This window comes from Panulirus ornatus, chromosome 56, assembly GCF_036320965.1.
Source record: "Panulirus ornatus isolate Po-2019 chromosome 56, ASM3632096v1, whole genome shotgun sequence".
In the NCBI taxonomy this organism is placed as follows: Eukaryota; Metazoa; Arthropoda; class Malacostraca; order Decapoda; family Palinuridae; genus Panulirus; species Panulirus ornatus.
In genome coordinates, this window is record NC_092279.1 from 26,931,397 (window position 1) to 26,957,271 (window position 25,875).

The 25,875-nt window shown below is 40.3% G+C and overlaps 1 protein-coding gene across 1 annotated transcript in view; it reads right to left on the bottom strand.

Moving 5' to 3' along the window:
- Window positions 1–25,875, bottom strand: part of Stoml2 (stomatin like 2) — a 77,502-nt gene that overhangs the window by 48,695 nt on the left and 2,932 nt on the right. The window contains exons 2-5 of the mRNA XM_071694163.1: window positions 24,721–24,810; window positions 18,800–18,947; window positions 16,667–16,787; window positions 307–434 (exon numbers count right to left, since the gene is read on the bottom strand). Coding sequence (XP_071550264.1) covers window positions 307–434; window positions 16,667–16,787; window positions 18,800–18,947; window positions 24,721–24,810 — 487 coding nt within the window. The remainder of the gene's footprint in view (window positions 1–306; window positions 435–16,666; window positions 16,788–18,799; window positions 18,948–24,720; window positions 24,811–25,875) is intronic.

Here is a 25,875-nt window from a genome sequence, read left to right on the forward strand (position 1 = left end):
TAAATATATCATCCAGTTTTCCTCCCTGTGTTTCAAACATAGGGATAATGGAAAAATCAAAACTAAAAGAGAAATGATGAATAAAAGAAGTATGGTAATGATAAAATAAGTGTGTCTAGAAATATGTAACAGGAAAACTAAATGGATATGCAATATAGATTAGATCTAAGAATATGAGAGAAAAACATCAAATGTAACTTCATTTTTTGACTTTTCAGACATAAAGCTGAAAATGTACTCCGACAACAGGGTGGGGTTTTATAATATACTGCTTGTCATTCATGCACTGGGTCAAGTTACACTCACGGATTTCATATCGAAGGCAGGTGATCCCCCAGGCTTCAGAGGCCTTGTTAATGACTTCAACAATATTCATGTTCAGGTTTTCTCTCTCACGGAATACATAATCCAAAGAGATTTTTCCAAGTTCAGACCTAAAAGTATAAAACACTTAAAGATACTTAATATATCTACAGAAATAAGCACAAAATACAGAATGTGTTCCCGAACTTCATGTCACATAAAAGTTGGTGCATATTTTGACAATTTGAATTATACATGAACTATAGATGTTATGCATGAATTTCTGATCAACAAAGAAAAGATAGTATGGTACTTCAGCTCACAGTAAGCCACTATCCATACTTCCAAAAAAAGCTTTACCCTCATGAGCAATAAAGAGCTTTCCCTATAAGAGCATGATATGGCCACAATGTGATGAAGTGAGAGTAGTATTGGAGTCAGGATAGTGACAGAACAAAAGTGGTGATAAGGCAAGGGTAGTGAATGAGTAAGGGTGGTGATGGAGCAAGGGAGGTGATGTTATCATTGTCTAAAAATATAAAAACAACCTGTAAATGTTATCTACATTTACAGCAATGACATTTTTTTATAGATGACAGACAACAACAAACAATGATGATAATGTTCCAATACCATAATATAACTCCAGAATTTTTGTGGCTGTGTAAAATACATGAATTATAATCCTCTCACAATACACCTGGATGTTTTAGCAATTGACATTATACATATACTCTTCAAAGGTATTCCTTGTGCTGTGGCAAGAATGAAATGTGTCATGTTTTAAATGAAAAACATTACCTCATGCCAACCACATGGGAACATCGGTGAAGGGGGCTAATGGGGAGGTAATAACAAGTAGTGGTGAAGTGAGAAGGAGGTAGAGTGAGTATTTTGAAGGTTTGTTGAATGTGTTTGATGATAGAGGGGCAGATATAGGGTGTTTTGGTCGAGGTGATGTGCAAATTGAGAGGGTCGGGGAGAATGGTTTGGTAAACAGAGAAAAGGCAGTGAAAGCTTTGCGGATGATGAAAGCCGGCAAGGCGGCGGGTTTGGATGGCACTGCAGTGGAATTTATTAAAAAAAGGGAGTGACTGTGTTGTTCCCTGGTTGGTGAGGATATTCAATATACGTATGATTCATGGTGAAGTGCCTGAAGATTGGTGGAATGCATGCATAGTGCCATTGTACAAAGGCAAAGGGGATAAAGGTGAGTGTTCAAATTACAGAGATATAAGTTTGTTGAGTGTTCCTGAGAAATTATATGGGAGGGTATTGATTGAGAGGGTGAAGGCATGTACATAGCATCAGACTGGAAAAGAGCAGTGTGGTTTCAGAAGTGGTGTTTGCTTTGAAGAATGTATATGAGAAATACTTAGATAAACAAATGAATTTGTATGTAGCATTGATGGATGTGATAGAGTTGATAGAGATGCTTTGTGGAAGGTTTTAAGAGTACATGGTGTGGGGGGTAAGTTGCTAGAAGGAGTGAAAAGTTTTTATTGAGGACGTAAGGCATGTGCATGAGTAGGAAAAGAGGAAAATGATTGGTTCCCAGTGAATGTTGGTTTGGGGCAGGGATGCATGATATCTCCATGGTTGTTTAATTTGTTTATGGATAGGCTTGTTTGGGAGGTGAATGCAAGAGTTTTGGAGAGAGGGGTAAGTATGCAGTCTGTTATGGATGAGAGGGCTCAGGAAGTGATACAGTGCTGGTGGCTGATTCAGGTGAGAAACTGCAAAAGCTAGTGACTGAGTTTGGTAAAGTGTGTGAAAGAAGAAAGCTGAGAGTAAATGTGAATAAGAGCAAGGTTATCAGGTTCAGTAGGGATGAGGGACAAGTCAATTGGGACGTAAGTTTGAATGGAGAAAAACTGAAGCGTTTAGATATCTGGGAGTGGATTTAGCAGTGGATGGAAACATGACCATGGAAGTAGAAGTGAGTCACAGCGTGGGGAGGGGGTAAAGGTTCTGGGAGCAGTGAAGAGTGTGTGGAAGGTGAGAATGTTATCTCAGAGAGCAAAAATTGTCATGTTTGAAGGAATAGTGGCTCCAACAATGTTATATGGTTGCAAGTCGTGGGCTATAGATTGGGTTGTGCAGAGGAGTGTAGATGTGTTGGAAATGAAATATTCGAGGACAATATGTGGTGTGAGGTGGTTTGATTAAGTAATGAAAGGGGAAGAGAGATGTGTCGTAATAAAAAGAGTGTGGCTGAGAGAGCAGAAGAGGGTTTATTGATATGGTTTGGTCACATGGAGAGAATGAGTGAGGAAAGATTGACCAAGAAGATATATGTGTCAGAGGTGGAGGGAATGAGGATAAGTGGGAGACCAAATTGGAGGTGGAAGGATGGAGTGAAAAAGGTTTTGAGCGATGGGGGCCTGAACATACAGGAGGGTGAAAGGCGTGCAAGGAATAGAATTGGAACAATGTGGTATACTGGGGTCGACATGCTGTCAATGGATTGAACAAGGGCATGTGAAGTGTCTGGGGCAAACCTTTAAAAGTTTTGTGGGGCCTGGATGTAGAAAGGAAACTGTGGTTTCGGCGTGTTACATATGACAGCTAGAGACTGAGTGTGGCCTTTGTTGTCTTTTCCTAGCACTACCTTGCGTGCATGGGGGGAGGAGGGTGCTATTTCCTGTGTGGCGGGGTGGTGACGGGAATGGATGAAGGGAGCAAGTATGAGTATGTAAATATGTATATATGTATCTGTCTGTGTATGCATATAAATGTGTATGTGGGTGGGTTGGGCCATTCTTTCATCTGTTTCCTTGTGCTACCTTGCTAACGTGGGAGACAGCGACAAAGTATAATAAAAAATAAAACAACTTAAGGACCCTTTATACAGGGCTCTGCAGCTTCAGATCTGGGGCAGCACTTCACTCACAAATAGAAATGATGGATTATTTTAGAGTGAAGAGTTTGTTTATAAGACTGATTTTTTTCTATCCAATCATGATGATGCAGCTATGTCAGAAGTGACTTCTCACTCATGGTGCAACCACCAGCAGGCTGTGGCCAATAATACCATATTCTAAATACAGCAAAGTCCCAATAAAATGCAGTTCAGTACAATGATTCAATGTAGGATAAATGCCTCCCATTTTTCCATTATATCATGAGAAGTTGCAGTGCAACATGAGTCCAGCTGACCATGCACCATGGAATGATGATAATGATGTGAATGCCTTGCTGCCCACTGGACGAGTACTCTACTAGCATTCATAGAGTAAGGATGTATCATTTGCCACTCATATATTTTACTTCTCTACTTCAATAATTGCTCGTCGTTATGGCATTAATGAGAGTCACATCTGCAACATAAAGAAAAATGAATCTATCTGGAAATATTTTATTAGCCATCTATTTTGAAGATGGCATTGCATCTCAGGACACCAACATATTTGAAGATGGAGGATGCTCCTCCATTTAACCTTTAAAATCCACATAAAAATGTCTCTACCCAAATACCTTGGAAATTTCAAGATTTTTGGAAAGTGTTTTTCTTAAAATATTGAAAATTATATAAAAAGAATGCACAATGCAAATTTAGGAATAAGTTTGGCTCATGCCCAACTGCATAATTCCATGAATAAGTGTTACATTATCATCCACCACATTCTGCTAAACAGCCATGCTCAACAATTCTAGATATAAACTTGTCACAAGGTAAACATTGCTTTTTAGCTGTTTTGTACAACTTTATGTGAAATTTGTTCTCACCTACATAGAGCATACTGAGTTGTCAATATCATGATTCATACAAAACTACCATGTTCACAGAACTGAAAGAAGTAGTTTTGGACTGAACCAGGACATGTGAAGCATCCAGGATAAACCATTGTTCTGGACAGGAAGCTTTGGTTTCAGTGCATTATACATGACAGATAGAGAATGGATGTGAAGGCTTTGGCCTTTCTTAATCTGTTCATGGCACTACCTCTAATGCAGGAAATGGCAACCAAGTATGGAAAAAATGAGTTCTGAGAAATATGTACGGCGTGAATGGCACCATCTGAGGATCACAGGATGCATGTGTCAGCCTTACAGCCAGCCAGGCAAGTAATTACATTACAAACTTCTCCCTTTAGGCTAACTTATTGAGCTTCCCAGTATTATCAACATATTTCATTCTGAGATAAAAAATAAGAAAAATTAAAAATATTTATTATCTATATATTTTGCTTTGTCGCTGTCTCCCGCGTTAGCGAGGTAGCGCAAGGAAACAGACGAAAGAATGGCCCAACCCACCCACATACACATGTATATACATACACGTCCACACACGCAAATATACATACCTATACATCTCAATGTATACATATATATACACACACAGACATATACATATATACACATGTACATAATTCATACTGTCTGCCTTTATTTATTCTCATCGCCACCTCGCCACACATGGAATAACAACCCCCTCCCCCCTCATGTGTACGAGGTAGCGCTAGGAAAAGACAACAAAGGCCATATTCGTTCACACTCAGTCTCTAGCTGTCGTGTAATAATGCACCGAAACCGCAGCTCCCTTTCCACATCCAGACCCCACAGAACATTCAATGGTTTACCCCAGACGCTTCACATGCCCTGGTTTAATCCATTGAAAGCACGTCAACCCTAGTATACCAAATTATTCCAATTCACTCTATTCCTTGCATGCCTTTCACCCTCCTGCATGTTCAGGCCCCAATCACTCAAAATCTTTTTCACTCCATCTTACCACCTCCAATTTGGTCTCCCACTTCTCCTCGTTCCCTTCACCTCTGACACATATATCCTCTTGTTCCTCGCTCATTCTCTCCATGTAACCAAACCATTTCAAAACACCCTCTTCTGCTCTCTCAACCACACTCTTTTTATTTCCACACATCTCTCTTACCCTTACATTACTTATTCGATCAAACCACCTCAAACCACATATTGTCCTCAAACATCTCATTTCCAGCACATCCACCCTCCTGCGCACAACTCTATCCATAGCCCACGCCTCGCAACCATACAACATTGTTGGAACCACTATTCCTTCAAACATACCCCTTTTTGCTTTCCGAGATAGTGTTCTCGACTTCCAAACATTCTTCAAGGCTCCCAGAATTTTCGCCCCCTCCCCCACCCTATGATTCACCTCCCTAACAACCCCATCCATAAACAAATTAAACAACTATGGAGAAATCACACACCCCTGCCGCAAACCTACATTCACTGAGAACCAATCACTTTCCTCTCTTCCTACACGTACACATGCCTTACATCCTCGATAAAAACTTTTCACTGCTTCTAACAACTTGCCTCCCACACCATATATTCTTAATACCTTCCACAGAGCATCTCAATCAATTCTATCATATGCCTTCTCCAGATCCATAAATGCTACATACAAATCCATTTGCTTTTCTAAGTATTTCTCACATACATTCTTCAAAGCACACACCTGATCCACACATCCTCTACCACTTCTGAAACCACCCTGCTCTTCCCCAATCTGATGCTCTGTACATGCCTTCACCTTCTCAATCAATACCCTCCCATATAATTTACCAGGAATACTCAACAAACTTATACCTTTGTAATTTGAGCACTCACTCTTATCCCCTTTGCCTTTGTACAATAGCACTATGCAAGCATTCTGCCAATCCTCAGGCACCTCACCATGAATCATACATACATAAACAACCTTACCAACCAGTCAACAATACAGTCACCGCCTTTTTTAATAAATTCCACTGCAATGCCATCCAAACCCGCTGCATTGCCGGCTTTCATCTTCCACAAAGCTTTTACTACCTCTTCTCTGTTTACCAAATCATTTTCCCTAACCCTCTCACTTTGCACACCACCTCGACCAAAACACCCTATATCTGCCACTCTACCATCAAACACATTCAACAAACTTTCAAAATACTTACTCCATCTCCTTCTCACATCACCACTACTTGTTATCACCTCCCCATTAGCCCCCTTCACTGAAGTTCCCATTTGCTCCCTTGTCTTACGCACTTTATTTACCTCCTTCCAAAACATCTTTTTTATTCTCCCTAAAATTTACTGATACTCTCTCGCCCCAACTCTCATTTGCCCTCTTTTTCACCACCTGCACCTTTCTCTTGACCTCATGCCTCTTTCTTTTATACATCTCCCACTCGTTTGCATTTTTTCCCTACAAAAATTGTCCAAATGCCTCTCTCTTCTCTTTCACTAATAATCTTACTTCTTCATCCCACCACTCACTACCTTTTCTAGTCAACCCACCTCCCACGCCTCTCATGCCACAAGCATCTTTTGCGCAAGCCATCACTGCTTCCCTAAATGCATCCCATTCCTCCCCCACTCCCCTTACCTCCTTTGTTCTCACCTTTTTCCATTCTGTACTCAGTCTCTCCTGGTACTTCCTCACACAAGTCTCCTTCCCAAGCTCACTTACTCTCACCACTCTCTTCAACCCAACATTCTCTCTTCTTTTCTGAAAACCCATACAAATCTTCACCTTCGCCTCCACAAGATAATGATCAGACATCCCTCCAGTTGCACCTCTCAGCGCATTAACATCAAAAAGTCTCTCTTTCTTGTACCTATCAATTAACATGTAATCCAATAAAGCTCTCTGGTCATCTCTCTTGCTTACATACGTATACTTATGTATATCTCGCTTTTTAAACCAGGTATTCCCAATCACCAGTCCTTTTTCAGCACATAAATCTACAAGCTCTTAACCATTTCCATTTACAACACTGAACACCCCATGTACACCAATTATTCCCTCAACTGCCACATTACTCACCTTTGCATTCAAATCACCCATCACTATAACCCAGTCTCGTGCATCAAAACCACTAACACCCTCATTCAGCTGCTCCCAAAACACTTGCCTCTCATGATCTTTCTTCTCATGCCCAGATGCATATGCACCAATAATCACCCCTCTCTCTCCATCAACTTTCAGCTTTACCCATATCAATCTAGAATTTACTTTCTTACACTCTATCACATACTCCCACCACTCCTGTTTCAGTAGTGCTACTCCTTCCCTTGCTCTTGTCCTCTCACTAACCCCTGATTTTACTCCCAAGACATTCCCAAACCATTCATCCCCTTTACCCTTGAGCTTCGTTTCACTCAGAGCCAAAACATCCAGGTTCCTTTCCTTAAACATACTACCTATCTCTCCTTTTTTCTTATCTTGGTTACATCCACACACATTCAGACACCCCAATCTGAGCCTTCGAGGAGGATGAGCACTCCCCGCGTGACTCCTTCTGTTTCCCCTTTTAGAAAGTTAAAATACAAGGAGGGGAGGGTTTCTAGCCCCCCGCTCCCGTCCCCTTTAGTCGCCTTCTACGACATGTGAGGAATGCGTAGGAAGTATTCTTTCTCCCCTATCCCCAGGGGATATCACTTCACCAAAAGTGCATGGTAAATAAAATGAATAAAGTTCAATTCAATTATGAGAAACTGCAGATATTGGTGACTGAGTCTACAGGAGTATGAAAGGATGAAGCTGTGAATAAAAGCAAGGTTATTAGGTTCAGCAAGGTAAAGAGACAGGTTAGTCGGAATGTGATTTTGAATGGAAGAAATCTGGAGGAAGTGAAGTGTTTTACATACCTGGGAGTGGACATAACAGCATCTGGAACCATAAATGGGATGTCACCATGGTGTTTAATTTGTTTATGAAAGGGGTTGTCAGGGAGGTAAATGCAAGAGTCTTGGGAGAGGGGCAAATATGCAGTTTGTTGGTGATGAGAGGGCCTAGAAAATGTCAGTTGTTGTTCGCCATTTATAAAGCACTGGTGGTTGATTCGAGTGAGAAACTGCAGATGTTGCAGACTGAGTTGGAAATAGTGTGAAAGGAGTAAGTTGACAGTGAATGTGCATAAAAGCAAGGTTATTAGATTCATCAGGGTTGAGGAACAAGTTAGTTACAGGGATGAAAGTCAGAAAGGAGAAAAATTGGAGGAAAAAAGATTTTAGATACCTGGGAGTGGACTTGGTGGCAAATGGAACCATGGAAACAGGAGTGAGTCATAGGGTGGGGGAGGGGGCAGAGGTTCTGGGAGCAATGAAAAATGTGTGTAAAGAGAGAGTGTTATCGCAGAGACCAAAAATAGGTATATTTGAAGGAATAAAATCCCACAATATTATATGGTTGCAAGGCATGGGCTATAGATATAGTTGTACAGAAGAGGTTGGATGTGTTGAAAATGAAATGTTTGAGGACAATATGTGGTGTGAGGTGGCTTGATCGAGAAAGTAATGAAAGGGTAAGAGAGACGTGTGGTAATAAAAAGAGTGTTGCTGCAAGAGCAGAAGAAGGTATGATGAAATAGTTTGGACATATTCATACTTGCTTGCCTTCTTCCACTCCTGGCACCATCCTGCCCCACAGGAAACAGCATCGCTACCCCCTGCTTCAGCGAGGTAGCACCACGAAAAACAGACAAAATAGGCCACATTCATTCACATTCAGTCTCTTGCTGTCATGTGTAATGCACCAAAATCACAGCTCCCTATCCACATCCAGGCCCCACAGGTATTTCCATGGTTTACCTCAGATGCTTCACATGCCCTGGTTCAATCCATTAACAGCACATCAACCCTGGTATACCACACTGTTCCAATTCACTCTATTCCTTGCATGCCTCTCACCCTCCTGCATGTTCAGGCCCCCTTCACTCAAAATATTTTTCAATCCATCCTTCCACCTTCAATTTGGTCTCCCGCTTCTCCTTGTTCCCTCCACCTCTGACACATTTATCCTCTTTGTCAATCTTTCCTTACTCATTCTCTCCATATGCCCAAACCATTTCAACACACCCTCTTCTGCTCTATCAATCACACTCTTTTAATTTCCAAACATCTCTCTTACCTTTCATTACTTACTCGATCAAACCACCTCACAACACATATTGTCCTCAAACATTTCATTTCCAACACATCCACCCTCCTCTGCACAACCCTATCTAATAGCCCATGCCTCGCAACCATATAATATTGTTGGAACTACCATTTCTTCAAACATATCCACCTTTGCTCTTCGAGATAATGTTCTCTCATTCCACACATTGTTCATTACTCCCAGAACCTCCACCCTTCCCCACTCCATGAATCACTTCCACTTCCATGGTTCCATTTACTGCTAAGTCCACTCCCAGATATCTAAAACACTTCATTTCCTCCAATTCTTCTCCATTCAAACTTACATCCCAATTTACTTGTCCCTCAACCCTACCTTGCTCTTATTCACAATCACTCTCAACTTTCTTTCCCACACTTTTCCAAACTCAGTCTCCAACTTCTGCAGTTTCTAACTTGAATGACCACCAGAACTGTATCATTGGCAAACAACAACTGACTTACTTCCCAGTCCCTCTCATCCCTAACAGACTGCATACTTCACCTCTCTCCAAAACTCTTGCATTTACCTCCCTAACCTTCCCATCCATAAACAAAGTAAACAACCATGGAGACATCACACACCCCTGCTGCAGACCGACCTTCACTGGGAACCAATCACTCTCCTCTCTTCCTACTTGCACACATGCCCTACATCCTGGATAAAAACTTTTCACTGCTTCTAAGAGCTTACCTCCCACACCATATACTCTTAGACCTTCCCCAAAGCATCTCTATCAACCCCATCATATGCCTTCTCCAGATCCATAAATGCTATTCAAATCCATCTGTTTTTCTAAGTATTTCTCACACAGTCTTCAAAGCAAACACCTGATCCACATATCCTTTACCACTTATGAAACCACACTGCTCCTCCCCAATCTGGTGCTATGTATATGCCTTCACCCTCTCAATCAATACCCTCCCATACAGTTTCCTAGGAATACTTAACAAACTTATGCCTCTGTTGTTTGAAAACTCACCTTTATCCCCTTTGCCTTTGTACAATGGCACTATGCATGCATCCCCTTTGCCTTTGTACAATGGCACTATGCATGCATTCTGCTAATCCTCAGGCACTTCACCATGATCCATAAATTCACTGAATATCCTTACCTAAAGGATATCATTTTCTGCATCATTCACCTAGTAAGATGTGTTTTGAATTTGATGCCAACAATTCTGTCTGTGCTACCCTCCCTGAACAGGAAACATTCTGAACTGTAAGCTCCTGTACCACCCATATTTCTTACTACTGTACTCTCTGCATATTCATTGTTGTGTCAATGTACTTGAAAAGAACATTTGAAGTTAACAAAATGAACCAAAGATAATCTGTGGGACTTGGTTGTGGATGCAAAGAAATGGTTTTGGTATATTAGACCAGATAGCTACAGAATGAAAGTGTGCAAAGAAGGCTATTGTTTGTTCCCAACACCACTATATTACAACAGCAATGTAAATTTTTTTTTTTTTGCCGCTGTCTCCCGCGTTTGCGAGGTAGTGCAAGGAAACAGACGAAAGAAATGGCCCAACCCACCCCCATATACATGTATATACATACGTCCACACACGCAAATATACATACCTACACAGCTTTCCATGGTTTACCCCAGACGCTTCACATGCCCTGATTCAATCCACTGACAGCACATCAACCCCGGTATACCACATCGATCCAATTCACTCTATTCCTTGCCCTCCTTTCACCCTCCTGCATGTTCAGGCCCCGATCACACAAAATCTTTTTCACTCCATCTTTCCACCTCCAATTTGGTCTCCCACTTCTCCTCGTTCCCTCCACCTCCGACACATATATCCTCTTGGTCAATCTTTCCTCACTCATTCTCTCCATGTGCCCAAACCATTTCAAAGCACCCTCTTCTGCTCTCTCAACCACGCTCTTTTCATTTCCACACATCTCTCTTACCCTTACGTTACTTACTCGATCAAACCACCTCACACCACACATTGTCCTCAAACATCTCATTTCCAGCACATCCATCCTCCTGCGCACAACTCTATCCATAGCCCACGCCTCGCAACCATACAACATTGTTGGAACCACTATTCCTTCAAACATACCCATTTTTGCTTTCCGAGATAATGTTTTCAACTTCCACACATTCTTCAAGGCTCCCAGGATTTTCGCCCCCTCCCCCACCCTATGATCCACTTCCGCTTCCATGGTTCCATCCGCTGCCAGATCCACTCCCAGATATCTAAAACACTTTACTTCCTCCAGTTTTTCTCCATTCAAACTTACCTCCCAATTGACTTGACCCTCAACCCTACTGTACCTAATTACCTTGCTCTTATTCACATTTACTCTTACCTTTCTTCTTTCACACACTTTACCAAACTCAGTCACCAGCTTCTGCAGTTTCTCACATGAATCAGCCACCAGCGCTGTATCATCAGCGAACAACAACTGACTCACTTCCCAAGCTCTCTCATCCCCAACAGACTTCATACTTGCCCCTCTTTCCAAAACTCTTGCATTCACCTCCCTAACAACCCCATCCATAAACAAATTAAACAACCATGGAGACATCACACACCCCTGCCGCAAACCTACATTCACTGAGAACCAATCACTTTTCTCCCTTCCTACTCGTACACATGCCTTACATCCTTGATATAAACTTTTCACTGCTTCTAACAACTTGCCTCCCACACCATATATTCTTAATACCTTCCACAAAGCATCACTATCAACTCTGTCATATGCCTTCTCCAGATCCATAAATGCTACGTACAAATCCATTTGCTTTTCCAAGTATTTCTCACATACATTCTTCAAAGCAAACACCTGATCCACACATCCTCTACCACTTCTGAAACCACACTGCTCTTCCCCAATCTGATGCTCTGTAGATGCCTTCACCCTCTCAATCAATACCCTTCCATATAATTTATGTGAATAAGAGCAAGGTTATTAGGTACAGTAGGGTTGAGGGTCAAGTCAATTGGGAGGTGAGTTTGAATGGAGAAAAACTGGAGGAAGTGAAGTGTTTTAGATATCTGGGAGTGGATCTGGCAGCGGATGGAACCATGGAAGCAGAAGTGGATCATAGGGTGGGGGAGGGGGCGAAAATCCTGGGGGCCTTGAAGAATGTGTGGAAGTTGAGAACATTATCTCGGAAAGCAAAAATGGGTATGTTTGAGGGAATAGTGGTTCCAACAATGTTGTATGGTTGTGAGGCGTGGGCTATGGATAGAGTTGTGCGCAGGAGGATGGATGTGCTGGAAATGAGATGTTTGAGGACAATGTGTGGTGTGAGGTGGTTTGATCGAGTGAGTAACGTAAGGGTAAGAGAGATGTGTGGAAATAAAAAGAGCGTGGATGAGAGAGCAGAAGAGGGTGTTTTGAAGTGGTTTGGGCACATGGAGAGGATGAGTGAGGAAAGATTGACCAAGAGGATATATGTGTCGGAGGTGGAGGGAACAAGGAGAAGAGGGAGACCAAATTGGAGGTGGAAAGATGGAGTGAAAAAGATTTTGTGTGATCGGGGCCTGAACATGCAGGAGGGTGAAAGGAGGGCAAGAAATAGAGTGAATTGGAGCGATGTGGTATACAGGGGTTGACGTGCTGTCAGTGGATTGAAGCAAGGCATGTGAAGCGTCTGGGGTAAACCATGGAAAGCTGTGTAGGTATGTATATTTGCGTGTGTGGACGTATGTATATACATGTGTATGGGGGGGGGTTGGGCCATTCCTTTCGTCTGTTTCCTTGCACTACCTCGCAAACGCGGGAGACAGCGACAAAGTATAATAAAAAAAAATAAAAAAAAAATAATTTACCATGAATACTCAACAAACTTATACCTCTGTAATTTGAGCACTCACTCTTATCCCCTTTGCCTTTGTACAATGGCACTATGCACGCATTCCGCCAATCCTCAGGCACCTCACCATGAGTCATACATACATTAAATAGCCTTACCAACCAGTCAATAATACAGTCACCCCCTTTTTTAATAAATTCCACTGCAATACCATCCAAACCTGCTGCCTTGCCGGCTTTCATCTTCCGCAAAGCTTTTACTACCTCTTCTCTGTTTACCAAATCATTTTCCCTAATCCTCTCACTTTGCACACCACCTCGACCAAAACACCCTATATCTGCCACTCTATCATCAAACACATTCAACAAACCTTCAAAATACTCACTCCATCTCCTTCTCACATCACCACTACTTGTTATCACCTCCCCATTTGCGCCCTTCACTGAAGTTCCCATTTGCTCCCTTGTCTTACGCACTTTATTTACCTCCTTCCAGAACATCTTTTTTTTTTTTTGCTTTGTCGCTGTCTCCCATGTTTGCGAGGTAGCGCAAGGAAACAGACGAAAGAAATGGCCCAACCCACCCCCATACACATGTATATACATACGTCCGCACACGCAAATATACATACCTACACAGCTTTCCATGGTTTACCCCAGACGCTTCACATGCCTTGCTTCAATCCACTGACAGCACGTCAACCCCTGTATACCACATCGCTCCAATTCACTCTATTTCTTGCCCTCCTTTCACCCTCCTGCATGTTCAGGCCCCGATCACACAAAATCTTTTTCACTCCATCTTTCCACCTCCAATTTGGTCTCCCTCTTCTCCTCATTCCCTCCACCTCCGACACATATATCCTCTTGGTCAATCTTTCCTCACTCATTCTCTCCATGTGACCAAACCATTTCAAAACACCCTCTTCTGCTCTCTCAACCACGCTCTTTTTATTTCCACACATCTCTCTTACCCTTACGTTACTTACTCGATCAAACCACCTCACACCACACATTGTCCTCAAACATCTCATTTCCAGCACATCCATCCTCCTGCGCACAACTCTATCCATAGCCCACGCCTCGCAACCATACAACATTGTTGGGACCACTATTCCTTCAAACATACCCATTTTTGCTCTCCGAGATAATGTTCTCGACTTCCACACATTCTTCAAGGCTCCCAGAATTTTCGCCCCCTCCCCCACCCTATGATCCACTTCCGCTTCCATGGTTCCATCCGCTGCCAGATCCACTCCCAGATATCTAAAACACTTCACTTCCTCCAGGTTTTCTCCATTCAAACTCACCTCCCAATTGACTTGACCCTCAACCCTACTGTACCTAATAACCTTGCTCTTATTCACATTCACTCTTAACTTTCTTCTTTCACACACTTTACCAAACCTAAAATTTAATGATACTCTCTCACCCCAACTCTCATTTGCCCTCTTTTTCACCTCTTGCACCTTTCTCTTGACCTCCTGTCACTTTCTTTCTGTAAATATACAACAATAATCTTCATTTTAAGAAGTAAACTTCTTTTCACAGAAGTATTACACTGCAATACATAAAATGCAGATACTCTCTCACCCCAACTCTCATTTGCCCTCTTTTTCACCTCTTGCACCTTTCTCTTGACCTCCTGTTACTTTCTTTCTGTAAATATACAACAATAATCTTCATTTTAAGAAGTAAACTTCTTTTCAAAGAAGTATTACACTGCAATACATAAAATGCACTATCCCAATCACACAAACTCTCTGTACTGTATGGGTGTTTCATGAAAGAAAATTTTTACTTTACTGAATAAATATACAAAGGTTATTACTCTTTAACTTACACTATTTAATATTCACATGTACTGCCATTTTTCAGTATTGTTTATATTCAATGGCTTTTTATAAGATGTACATCTGTATGACTATTATCTTAAATGTCTCAATCAATACACTTACTATGAACTGGATTTGAAATAAAGAATATCCTGCAAATTTCATAAAGAATATGGCAATACTTTGATATGATACTAAAGTTGAACTCAGTTTCATATTTTGCATCTTAATCTAGGAATGAAAATAATTTCTACAGAACCTAAATACACAATGGCAAGCAATCAGAAAATGACCTGAAATAGTCAGCCGGTTCTAACTATTGCTCTTATTTACTTCTTCTTCTTAAAAGAATGCTTTATTATGCTTGTTCACTGTTTCCTACCTAAAAGAGTTGGCTTCACGAATATTTGAGTGAGCTTTTGAGCAAAAATACTCTCGGCTCCTTTCTTTGCTCCTGTTCTTAAAAAGTAACAAGGAAGGAATTCCAGGATCCCCAACCCCATCCCTTTTAGTTGCCTTCTATGACATGTAGGATATGTGGATACAATACTTTCTCCCCAATCCCAAGGGTAACAAAGTGTCAAAATAGTGCAGTTATGACTACTGATAACATGGTTATATCTAAAGATACCTCTTACTATATCTACAGTTGCTTATTGTGTTATCTGATAAGCTTCACATTTACCTTTGACTGCTCAGAATAGTATGTTGCATACTTCATACATACACCAGTTAAGTGATGAATTAATTTTCAGGTAACGTTAAACTGTTTAAGGTATCCTGATATCTCATGAAAATCATGAAAACCTTTGATTTGTGTTCGTCCCTTGGCATATGGTATTTCAATATCTAACATACAGAGGTCTTATGAACTCTCTCTTTAGCAAAATGTTAGGATGAAATGGAAGGACCCATGGTGCATAAAGGATAAGGTAAATGAGGAAATTTTACACATCATCTTCTGATATGAAAAGTCAAATTTGTCTTCTCATTCAGACATATATCCTGGTACTAATTTATCACAAGATCATAAAAGTTCCAGGTCCCCTTCTGGAAGACCCTCCTTTACATTCAAACTCTCTCTATGAGCAATGATAAGGTTAATGGAATGGAGCAGTGTAGTTCTAAGACAAATGTTTTTGGAATATGCATATACATCAACAATCAAACAATATTTTTTAAGCTCACCTTATTCTTACTCTTTTCTCTCTTTTACAAGCATTTTGAAAATTGTCTGCCATGAAAAGCTTTAGGTCTGGAACAGGAAGAGTGTATATGCAGTACTGCTCCTATCCTGGTACACACTTCTAGGAAAGAATTCTAGCCTTTTAAATCTACACAAACTTTGGCCCTTAATAGACCATAGGCTCTAGATCTGTTTTTTGATAAACATATACAATGAAGAAACAAAATAATTCTGATTCAAACAGGCTTTTTTTTATTTTCTTTGTAAATTTCTGGTGAAAACCTGTTTAACATTAAGTTTATTTACCAAAGCATGCATGTAAAATCTAACATAATATACTGCAATACACTTTTTGGTGCACCACTGCACTCTTACTGCACATCATCTCTAAATATCTGCCAAATGAAGCTGGCATCCCTGTCTTTTGCCAGCTGAAGAAGATAGTATTCAGGACCAAATAACGGCTAAATTAATTCCACATAAACTGAGCTTGCTTAAAAGCACTTGATCCATCTCAAGTAAATGAAATAGCATTATTCATAACAGATAAGGATAAAAATTTTACTGAGTGAAGGGGAAACCATTCTATTCCTAAAACTCTTACTTAAAAGTTACATGTGCAATGGCTAATATAATGCATAATAAACTTACCTCATGGTTGTCTGCGCAAGCTGTGTTATGGCAAACTCTGGGTCTTCCACTCCATAGCTTGCTCGGTAAGGGTCAAGGATTCGCAGGTACAGAACACCATCAATACTCAGGGTCACATTATCTTAAAAAGAAAAAAAAAAGAATGGACTGGTTGCAAAGCACAAACCAAAATATAAATAACTAACTAAACATTCACAGGCATCTAAATCTATGAATAGCTTTCTAGTACAACAATTCTTGTTAAATGAGGTGCAACATTTCACTAAACAGTAATCATGAAACAGCAGTACAGTATGTGGGAAAATGTAAGATACAGGTGACAACTTGAATACGCAGGTAGGTTTATAACTATGAGCATCTACACCTTATCATTAAGGATTTGCTGGTTCTCTTCATATCTTACTCTTTTGATAGTGAATTTTCATCAAGTTGTTAATCATGTTTGAGGATTCTGTGCAAAATATCCATTTAGTAAACATTATTCAAGCCACTGGCAAAATTGAATAAACACAGAAAATAGAAATTTCAATAAAAAAGCAGTAATTGATAATAAGTGTAGTGTTTTTCCAACCAGACATGCAAAATTACAATGAAATTGAGAAAATATTCATCATTTATTATTATACTTTGTCGCTGTCTCCCGCGTCAGCGAGGTAGCACAAGGATAAAGATGAAAGAATGGCCCAACCCACCGACATACACATGTATATACATACACGTCCACACATGCACATATACATACCTATACATCCCAACGTATAAATATATAGACACATACAGACATATACATATATACACATGTACATAATTCATACTGTCTACCCTTACTCATTCCCATCGCCACCCCACCACACATGAAATGACAACCCCCTCTCCCCTCATGTGGACAAGGTAGCGCTACGAAAAGACAACAAAGGCCACTTTTGTTCATACTCAGTCTCTAACTGACATGTATAATGCACTGAAACCATAGCTCCCTTTCCACATCCAGGCCCCACAAAACTTTCCATGGTTTACCCCAGATGCTTCACATGCCCTGGTTCAATCCATTGACAGCACATCGACCCCGGTATACCACATCTTTCTAATTTACTCTATTCCTTGCATGCCTTTTACCCTACTGCATGCTCTGGCCCTGATAACTCAAAATCTTTTTCACTCCATCTTTCCACCTCCAATTTGGTCTCCCACTTCTCTTCGTTCCCTCCTCCTTTGAGAAATATGGTCAAATTCCACAGACAGAAACTTCAGTTTTTTCTAAATGAAGAATTCAAAGAAAGTAGAACCAGTGAACATGTTCACTGCTTTTACCTAATGCTCCTGTCTAATGATCCTATCTACTCCTTCCATCTAATGCTCCTACCGTTTTACCAAAATGCTGGGCGAGCATACAGTGATTACCACTAGAAAATGAGTTAACAAAGAATGAATTGTGTGAGTTGAGTGTTTTCAAGTGTTATAACTAACAGGGAAAGATTGTGTTTGTGGAAAGAATGCCAGCTATCTGGGTCAAAGGAGTGCAACCTGACAACCACTCAAGTGCTGGCTCGCTATATATTTGTCTTTAGTAGCAGGTAGGAACATTAGCTAGGAGCATTAGGTAGAAATAGCAGGTTGGAACATTAGAGAGAAGCATTAGGAAGACACATTAGGTAGAAGTATTTGGAGGTAACATTAGGAAAGAACCTCTGAAAATACTGCACTAGAGCTGCCCTCTGCCAGTGGTTTGTTAAGAGTGAAGCAATAAAGACTAAAAAGTAGTGCTAGAGTACATAAGTTATGGAGACTTTTGCTGTGGCCACCCTACTGAGGTGGTTCCCAAAGGGAACAGGCACCAGAGATATACAGAGATTGATAGTTCACTGCAAGCATATGTGACTGCAGACAACCTGCAAATGCATAAAAAAGGTGGGAAACAAGATGCAGCATAACAGTGTTGCCCTGCAATTACTGAAAATGATAGGGATGGCTAGGATGTAGCTTGTTTTTAGTTAAAAAGTACCTTCTTAAAGGCAGTCTCCTTACCTGTAGATGTCACACCACAAGTAAGAACCACATAAAGGATAGATTTTAGCTTTAATATACAAACAATACACTTGATTATATGATTAAAATATACTAAGAAGTAAATACCTGATGTAATAGCTGCTTGCTTTGGTACATCAATTGCTATTTCCTTCAAACTTTGTACATATTTGACTTTATCCAATATAGGAATCAGTAAGTTGATACCTGGCTCTAACACTCTATGGAATTTGCCCATCCGTTCAACTATCCATGCCTGTGAAAGACAAGAAATTATGCTCATTTGTAATAGCATGCCAACTGTATATACTTGACATGACATTAAAAACTTATTTTGAAATTATGTAACAGAAATATGATTCACATAAATGAAAAAGAAAAAACAGAACATATCAAAGAAAACCGGTAAATACAGTTTTATAAAGATTATGCATATGCATACCAACACAACAGTTCCTGCCCTAGCATTCCCTTCTACCTTTACCGGGATTTACTTACATATACATACACACATAGATAGATATGGGGTATCTGAATGTGTGTGGATGTAACCAAGATAAGAAGAAAGGAGAGATAGGTAGCATGTTTGAGGAAAGAAACCTGGATGTTCTGGCTCTGAGTGACATGAAGCTCAAGGGTAAAGGGGAAGAATGGTTTGGAAAAATCTTGGGATTAAAGTCAGGGGATGTTGAGAAGACAAGAGATAAGGAAGGAGTAGCACTACTCCTGAAGCAGGAGTTGTGGGAATGTGTGATAGAGTGTAAGGAAGTAAATTCCAAATTGATATGGGTAAAATTGAAAGTGGAGGGTGAGAGATGGGTAATTATTGGTGCCTATGCACCTGGTCATGAGAAGAAAGATCATGAGGCAAGTGTTTTGGGAGCAGCTGAGTGAGTGTCATCAGCTTTGGTGATGAGTGATTTAAATGATGAGTAATGTGACAGCTGAGGGTATAATTGGTGTACATTGGGTATTCAGTGTTTTCAGTGGAAAAGGTGAAGAGCTTGTGGACTTGCATGCTGAAAAAAGACTGGCGACTGGGAATACCTGGTTTAAAAAGAGGGATATACAAAAGTATGCGTATGTGACTAGGAGAGAGGGTCAAAGGGCAATATAGGATTACATATTAATTGATAGGCAAGTAAAATAGAGACTTTTAGATGTTAATGTGCTGAGAGGGGTAACTGGAGGGATGTCTAATCACTAACTTGTTCACTATCTTGTGGAGGCAAAGGTGAAGATTAATAGAGGTTTTCAAAAAAGAAGAGAAAATGTTGGGGAGAAGAGAGTGGTAAGAGTAAGTGAGCTTGGAAAGGAGACTTGTGTGAGGAAGTATCAGGAGAGATGTGAGTGCAAAATGGCAAAAGGTGAGAGCAAATGATGTGAGGGGAGTGGGTGAGGAATGGGATGTATTTAGGGAAGCAGCAATGGCATATGCAAAAGATGAATGTGGCATGAGAAAGGTGGAAGGTGGGCAGATTAGAAAGGGTAGTGAGTGGTGGGATGAAGAAGTTAAGTTGCTTGTGAAAGAGAAAAGAGAGGCATTTGGACGATTTTTGCATGGAAGTAATGCAAATGACTGGGAGATGTATAAAAGAAAGCAGCATGAGGTCAAGAGGAAGGTCCAAGGGATGAAAAGAGTGCAATTGAGAATTGGGGTGAGAGAGTATCATTAAACTTTAGAGAGAATAAAAAGATGTTTTGGAAGGAGGTAAATAACATGCATAAGACCAGAGAACAAATAAGAACATTGGTAAAAGGGGCAAGGGGATAAGTGATAACAGGTAGTGATGAAGTGAGGAGATGAAGTGAGTATTTTGAAGGGCTGTTGAATGTGTTTTATGATACATTGGTAGATGTAGGGTATTTTGGTTGGGGTGGTATGGGAAGTGAGAGGGTCAAGGAGAATGGTTTGAATAAAAGACAGAAGGTAGTGAAAGCTTTGTGGAAGATGAAATCTGGCAAGGCAGAGGTGTATGGAAGGTGTTGTAGTAAAAAATTGTAGTAAAAACTTTTAAGAAAGGGGGTGACTGTGTTGTTGATTGATTGGCAAGGATATTCAATGTTTGCATGGATTATGGTGAAGTGCCTGAGGATTGGCGGTATGCATACATAGTGCCATTGTACAAAGACAAAAGGGATAAAGGCGTGTTCAAACTCCAGAGGCATAAGTTTGTTGAGTATTCCTGAGAAATTATATGGGAGAATATTGATTGAGAGGGTGAAGGCATGTACAGAGCGGGAAGAGCAGAGTGGTATCAGAAGTAGTAGAGGATGTGTGGATCAGGTGTTTGTGTCGAAGAATATGTGTGAGAAATACAAAAACAGATGGGTTTGTATGTAGCATTTATGGATCTTCAGAAGGTATATGATAAGGTTGATAGAGATGCTTTGTGGAAGGTCTTAAGAGTATATGGTGTGGGAGGTAAGCCGCTGGAAGCAGTGAAAAGTGTGAGAGTAGGAAGAGAGGAGAGTAATTGGTTCCCAGTGATGCTAGGTCTGCAGTAGAGATGTGTAATGTCCCCATGGTTAATTTGTTCATGGATGGGGTGGTAAAGTAGGTGAATGCAAGAGTTTTGGAGAGGGGACGTACGCAGTCTGTTCAAGATGAGAGGGCCTGGGAAGTGAGTCAGTTGTTGTTTGCTGATGATACAGATCTGGTAGCCGATTCGAGTGAGAAACTGCAAAAGTTGGTGACTGAGTTTGGAAAAGTGCGTGAAAGGAGAAAATTGAAAGTAAATGTGAATAAGAGAAAGAATATTAGGTTCACTAGGGTAGAGGGGTAAGTTACATGGGATGTAACTCTGAATGGAGAATAAGTGGAGGAAGTGAAGTGCTTTAGATATCCAAGAGTGGATTTAGCAGTGAATGGAACCATGGAAGTGGAAGTGAGTCACAGGGTTGGGGAGAGGGCAAAGGTTCTGGGAGCAAAGAAGAATATGTGGAGGGAGAAAATGTTATCCTGGAAAGCAAAAATGCACATGTTTGAAGGAATAGTAGTTCCAACAATATTATGTGGTTGCAAGGCATGGGATACAGACAGGGTTGTACAGAGGAGGGTGGATGCGTTGGAAATGAAATGTTTGAGGACAATTTGTGGTGTGAGTTGGTTTGATCGAGTAAGTAATGATAAGGTAAGAGAGATGTGAAGTAATAAAAACAGTGTAGTTGAGAGAGCAGATGGGGTGTGCTGAAATGGTTTGGACATAAGGAGAGAATGAGTGAGGAGTGGTTGACAAAGAGGATACATGAGTCAGAGGTGGAGGGAATGAGGAAAAGTGGGAGACCAAATTGGTGGTGGAAGGATGGAGTGAAAAAGATTTTGAGTGATCAGAGCCAGAACATGCAGGAGGGTGAGAGGTGTGCAAGGAATTGAGTGAATTTGAATGATGTGGTGTACCGGGGTCAATGTGCCGTCAATGGACAGAACCAGGGCATGTGAAACGTCTGGGGTAAACCATGGAAAGGTCTGTGGGGCCTGGATGTGGATGGGGAGCTGTGGTGTTAGTGCATTATACATGACAGCTAGAGACTGAGTGTGAATGAATGTGGCCTTTTCTGTCTGTTTTCTTGGCTCTATCTCACTGACACAAGGGGAGAAGAGAGTGGTCAGAGTAAGTGAGCTTGGAATAGAGACTTGTGTGAGGAAGTACCAGGAGAGATTGAGTGTAGAATGGCAAAAGGAGAGCAAATGATGTAAGGGGAGTAGGTGAGGAATGGGATGTATTTAGGGAAGCAGTGATGGCATGTGCAAAAGATGCATGTGGCAAGAGAAAAATGGGAGGTGGACAGATTAGAAAGGGTAGTGAGTGGTGGGATGAAATAAAGTTGTTAGCGAAAGAGAAAAGAGAGGCCTTTGGACAATACTTACAAGGAAGGAGTGCAGATGACTGGGAAATGAAAAAAAAAAAAAAAGATAGGTAACATGTCTGATGAGAGGAACTTGGATGTTCCAGCTCTTAGTGAAATAGAGCTCAAGGGGAAGTGGGTAATGTTGGTGGGTATATTAAGGGTAAGGTCAGAGGGTCAGTGTAAGGTTGAGATCTATAAAAGTGGTAAAACTGGAGGTGGAGTTAAAAGAATATGTAAATGAGTGTAAGGGAGCCTCAAACTGATGTGGGTATAAATAGATGTAGATTACAAGACGTGGGAAATTATTGATGCTTGCAAACCAGACAACAAGACAAGTAAAGAAGAGAGGCAAGTGTTTTAGGAGTTACATGGTCTTTGATGATTTATGGAAGACTTTGATATGCAATATTTTTTTTTAGCTGAGCTGTTTGGTTGCTAGAGACATCTATACCTAAGAGATGGAATCATGCATGAACTGGGAATTTAAAATGCTGCTGCCAAAATCGTTAGCAGCCTTCATTGTGGAACAGTGCACCTGCACATCATAGCCCATGGGTTAAATGTAGAGAACAGACAAAGGATTCTGTATAACTATATCTCTGATGTCTGTTGCCTTTGGGAACTCCTATCAAGTGAGTAGCCATGGTTCCCTCACATACACCATTCCATGCATTCTTCCACCTTTTATCTCCAGTGCTCTTTCACTCTGTTTCCCAATGTCACAGGTGGTCTTCCTCTCACACCAACCCTTCTAACTGTACTATCATACACATTCCTTGTTAAGTACCCATTTTGTATTCTTATTTTCTACATGCCTAAACCATCTCAAAGTATTACATTTTGCCCATTCTACCACTCTACAATTCATTGCCTGTATTCCCTGCCATACAAAATATCTCAAACACCCCCTTATTTCTTTCTTCATTCTATTTAGTCATATGACATACTCCTCTCAAACAGTTCACTTCTACAGCCTGGATTCTTGACCTCTGTGACTCATGCAATGTCCATGTTTTGACTGTATAGGTCAGGGTCGGAAAGACTATGCTGTCCCTTAATCCTTATTCATTTCCATACTTACACCTCTAACCTTCATTATTCTAATATGAGACCTAATGACTTTTCTACCCTGTACTGCTCTCTCTCTTACCTGTCCTTCCTGATCAACAAACTTATCCTAGATAGCTCCTAAACACAAATTCTGACACCTCTTTCAGACTCTCTTCTCCCATATCTATAACATAGCTTTATACACTTTCTTTGTTCACTCTATAGGGTTTTGCAAAGTATATACTTTCACTCTGTTTCCTTTAAGCACCATTACTTGACTTTTACTTGCATTCATTTCAAGTGCTTACACACATCATAAAACATACCTACAACTTTCTGCAACTCTCCTTCACTCTCAGCAAGTAAAACATCATCTGCAAACAGGCTTGTCAATAGCCATCATACCTCACCTGAACATTCCACTTCTGCTACAAAGCTATGGTGATATCACACAGACTTGCCAAACATGTATGCAGAAACTTTTGCTCAACCCTCCATCCACTCTTACACATGCATTTGCTACTCTACAGAAGGCTTTAACACCATCCAACAGTTGCCCACTTACCCCATATATCCTTAACACATCCCATAAACCATTCCATTCGACTCTGACATACACTTTCTCTAAGTCCATAAAAGCTGCATACAGCTTCTTACATTTTGCTAAATACTTTTCCATGGTCATTTTCACTGTGAACATCTGACCCACAATTCCTTTACCTTTCTTAAAACCTTCTTGTTCCTCACTAATTCTACATTCAGTTATTTCCATCACTCTATTAATCAACACTCATGCATACACTTCTCCTGTTATACTTAACAGACTTATTCCCTGTTACTGCTACATACATCCTTAACACCTTCTTCAAATAAAGGAACAATTATAGCTTTCACCCAATCCTCAGGCACAACTTTCTGCTTCCACGTTAAATTGCATATCAAATGCAATTACTCTATCACACTTTTTCTTCCATTCTTCAACATTTTGGCTGTAGTCCCATCTACTTTATTACTGCCCATTGTACCTCACTTCTTGCTATAGATCCCTACACTTGCATCCTGAAAATAATCAAAATATATAATTTCTACAAGAAACTAAACTAACGAGAACAGATTATTCTACAAACCTCTTGTTGTGGTACAAACAAAACAACTGTATTTAATGGCAGGTGTGATCGCAATCTTGTGATATCCACAGCTACTCGACTGCGAGACTGCTGTAAAAGAATTGTCCAAATGAGGATATAAGTTCTTAATGATACAAATTCTTGCCCTTGTTATTCTATTCTGGTAGACAATCATGCACACAGAGCATGACACTTCTATGTTGAAATATTCCATAATTTAAAATCTTTAGTATACTGCGTTCCAAACAATGTAACTCATTTCTATTGCTTATATAATATGTGTCTGCTGAATTAGCAAACTATATGGGAATCATAAAGCAATACAACTACACCTTTGGCTAATATGTGGCTCCAAATAATGTTAGCAAATGTCTACTATCTGCACATCTCTGCTCCAAAACCTCTCCAGATGGTGCAATACTTGCACACTTCACACACATAAAAAGAGTCACAAAACCTGCGTAGTACACTACCGACATATGCCATAACAATATTCAAACAGTTTTTTAACTGAAATACCATGTACAGTACATACAAAATTGCATTAATACCACTAATAATAATATTGTACAGTATACTGTATGTATACATATGTACATACATACAGTAGTGGATTAGCATGTATATTGAAAATGTCATATATGACACACTATTTGCAAAAAGTGATTATGTAATGCTTAAGTTTGATCATGTGGTAAATGAGGAAGTTAAACGAGCAGGGATGTGACATACTTGAAGAGATATAGTTGTGGAAACTACACAGAACTTAACAATTTCTACTGTAACATAGATTGGGAAATGGACTTAAGTAGTAGCCAGGAGCATGGTACTATGGTGAAAGGTTCTATGAAATTTACAATGAAGGAGTGGTAACACATGTACCTCTAGCCTCAAATACAGATAAAAATAAAAACAATACAAAGAATTAAAACAGCAACAGACAACAAGGTTCTTTCGAGGCTGTTCATGATAGTGGAAGATAACAGGAGCATAGATTAGTATGGTAAAAGTTAATCACATGCAGATAATTAAAAACGAATAACCTGCAAACTGTCAATATGATTAAGGAGATAGAAATAATGTAAGATGTAGACCATACAAAATATTTATCAAGTCTATTCCAACCTAATGTACCTACTGACTACAGCTTTCAAC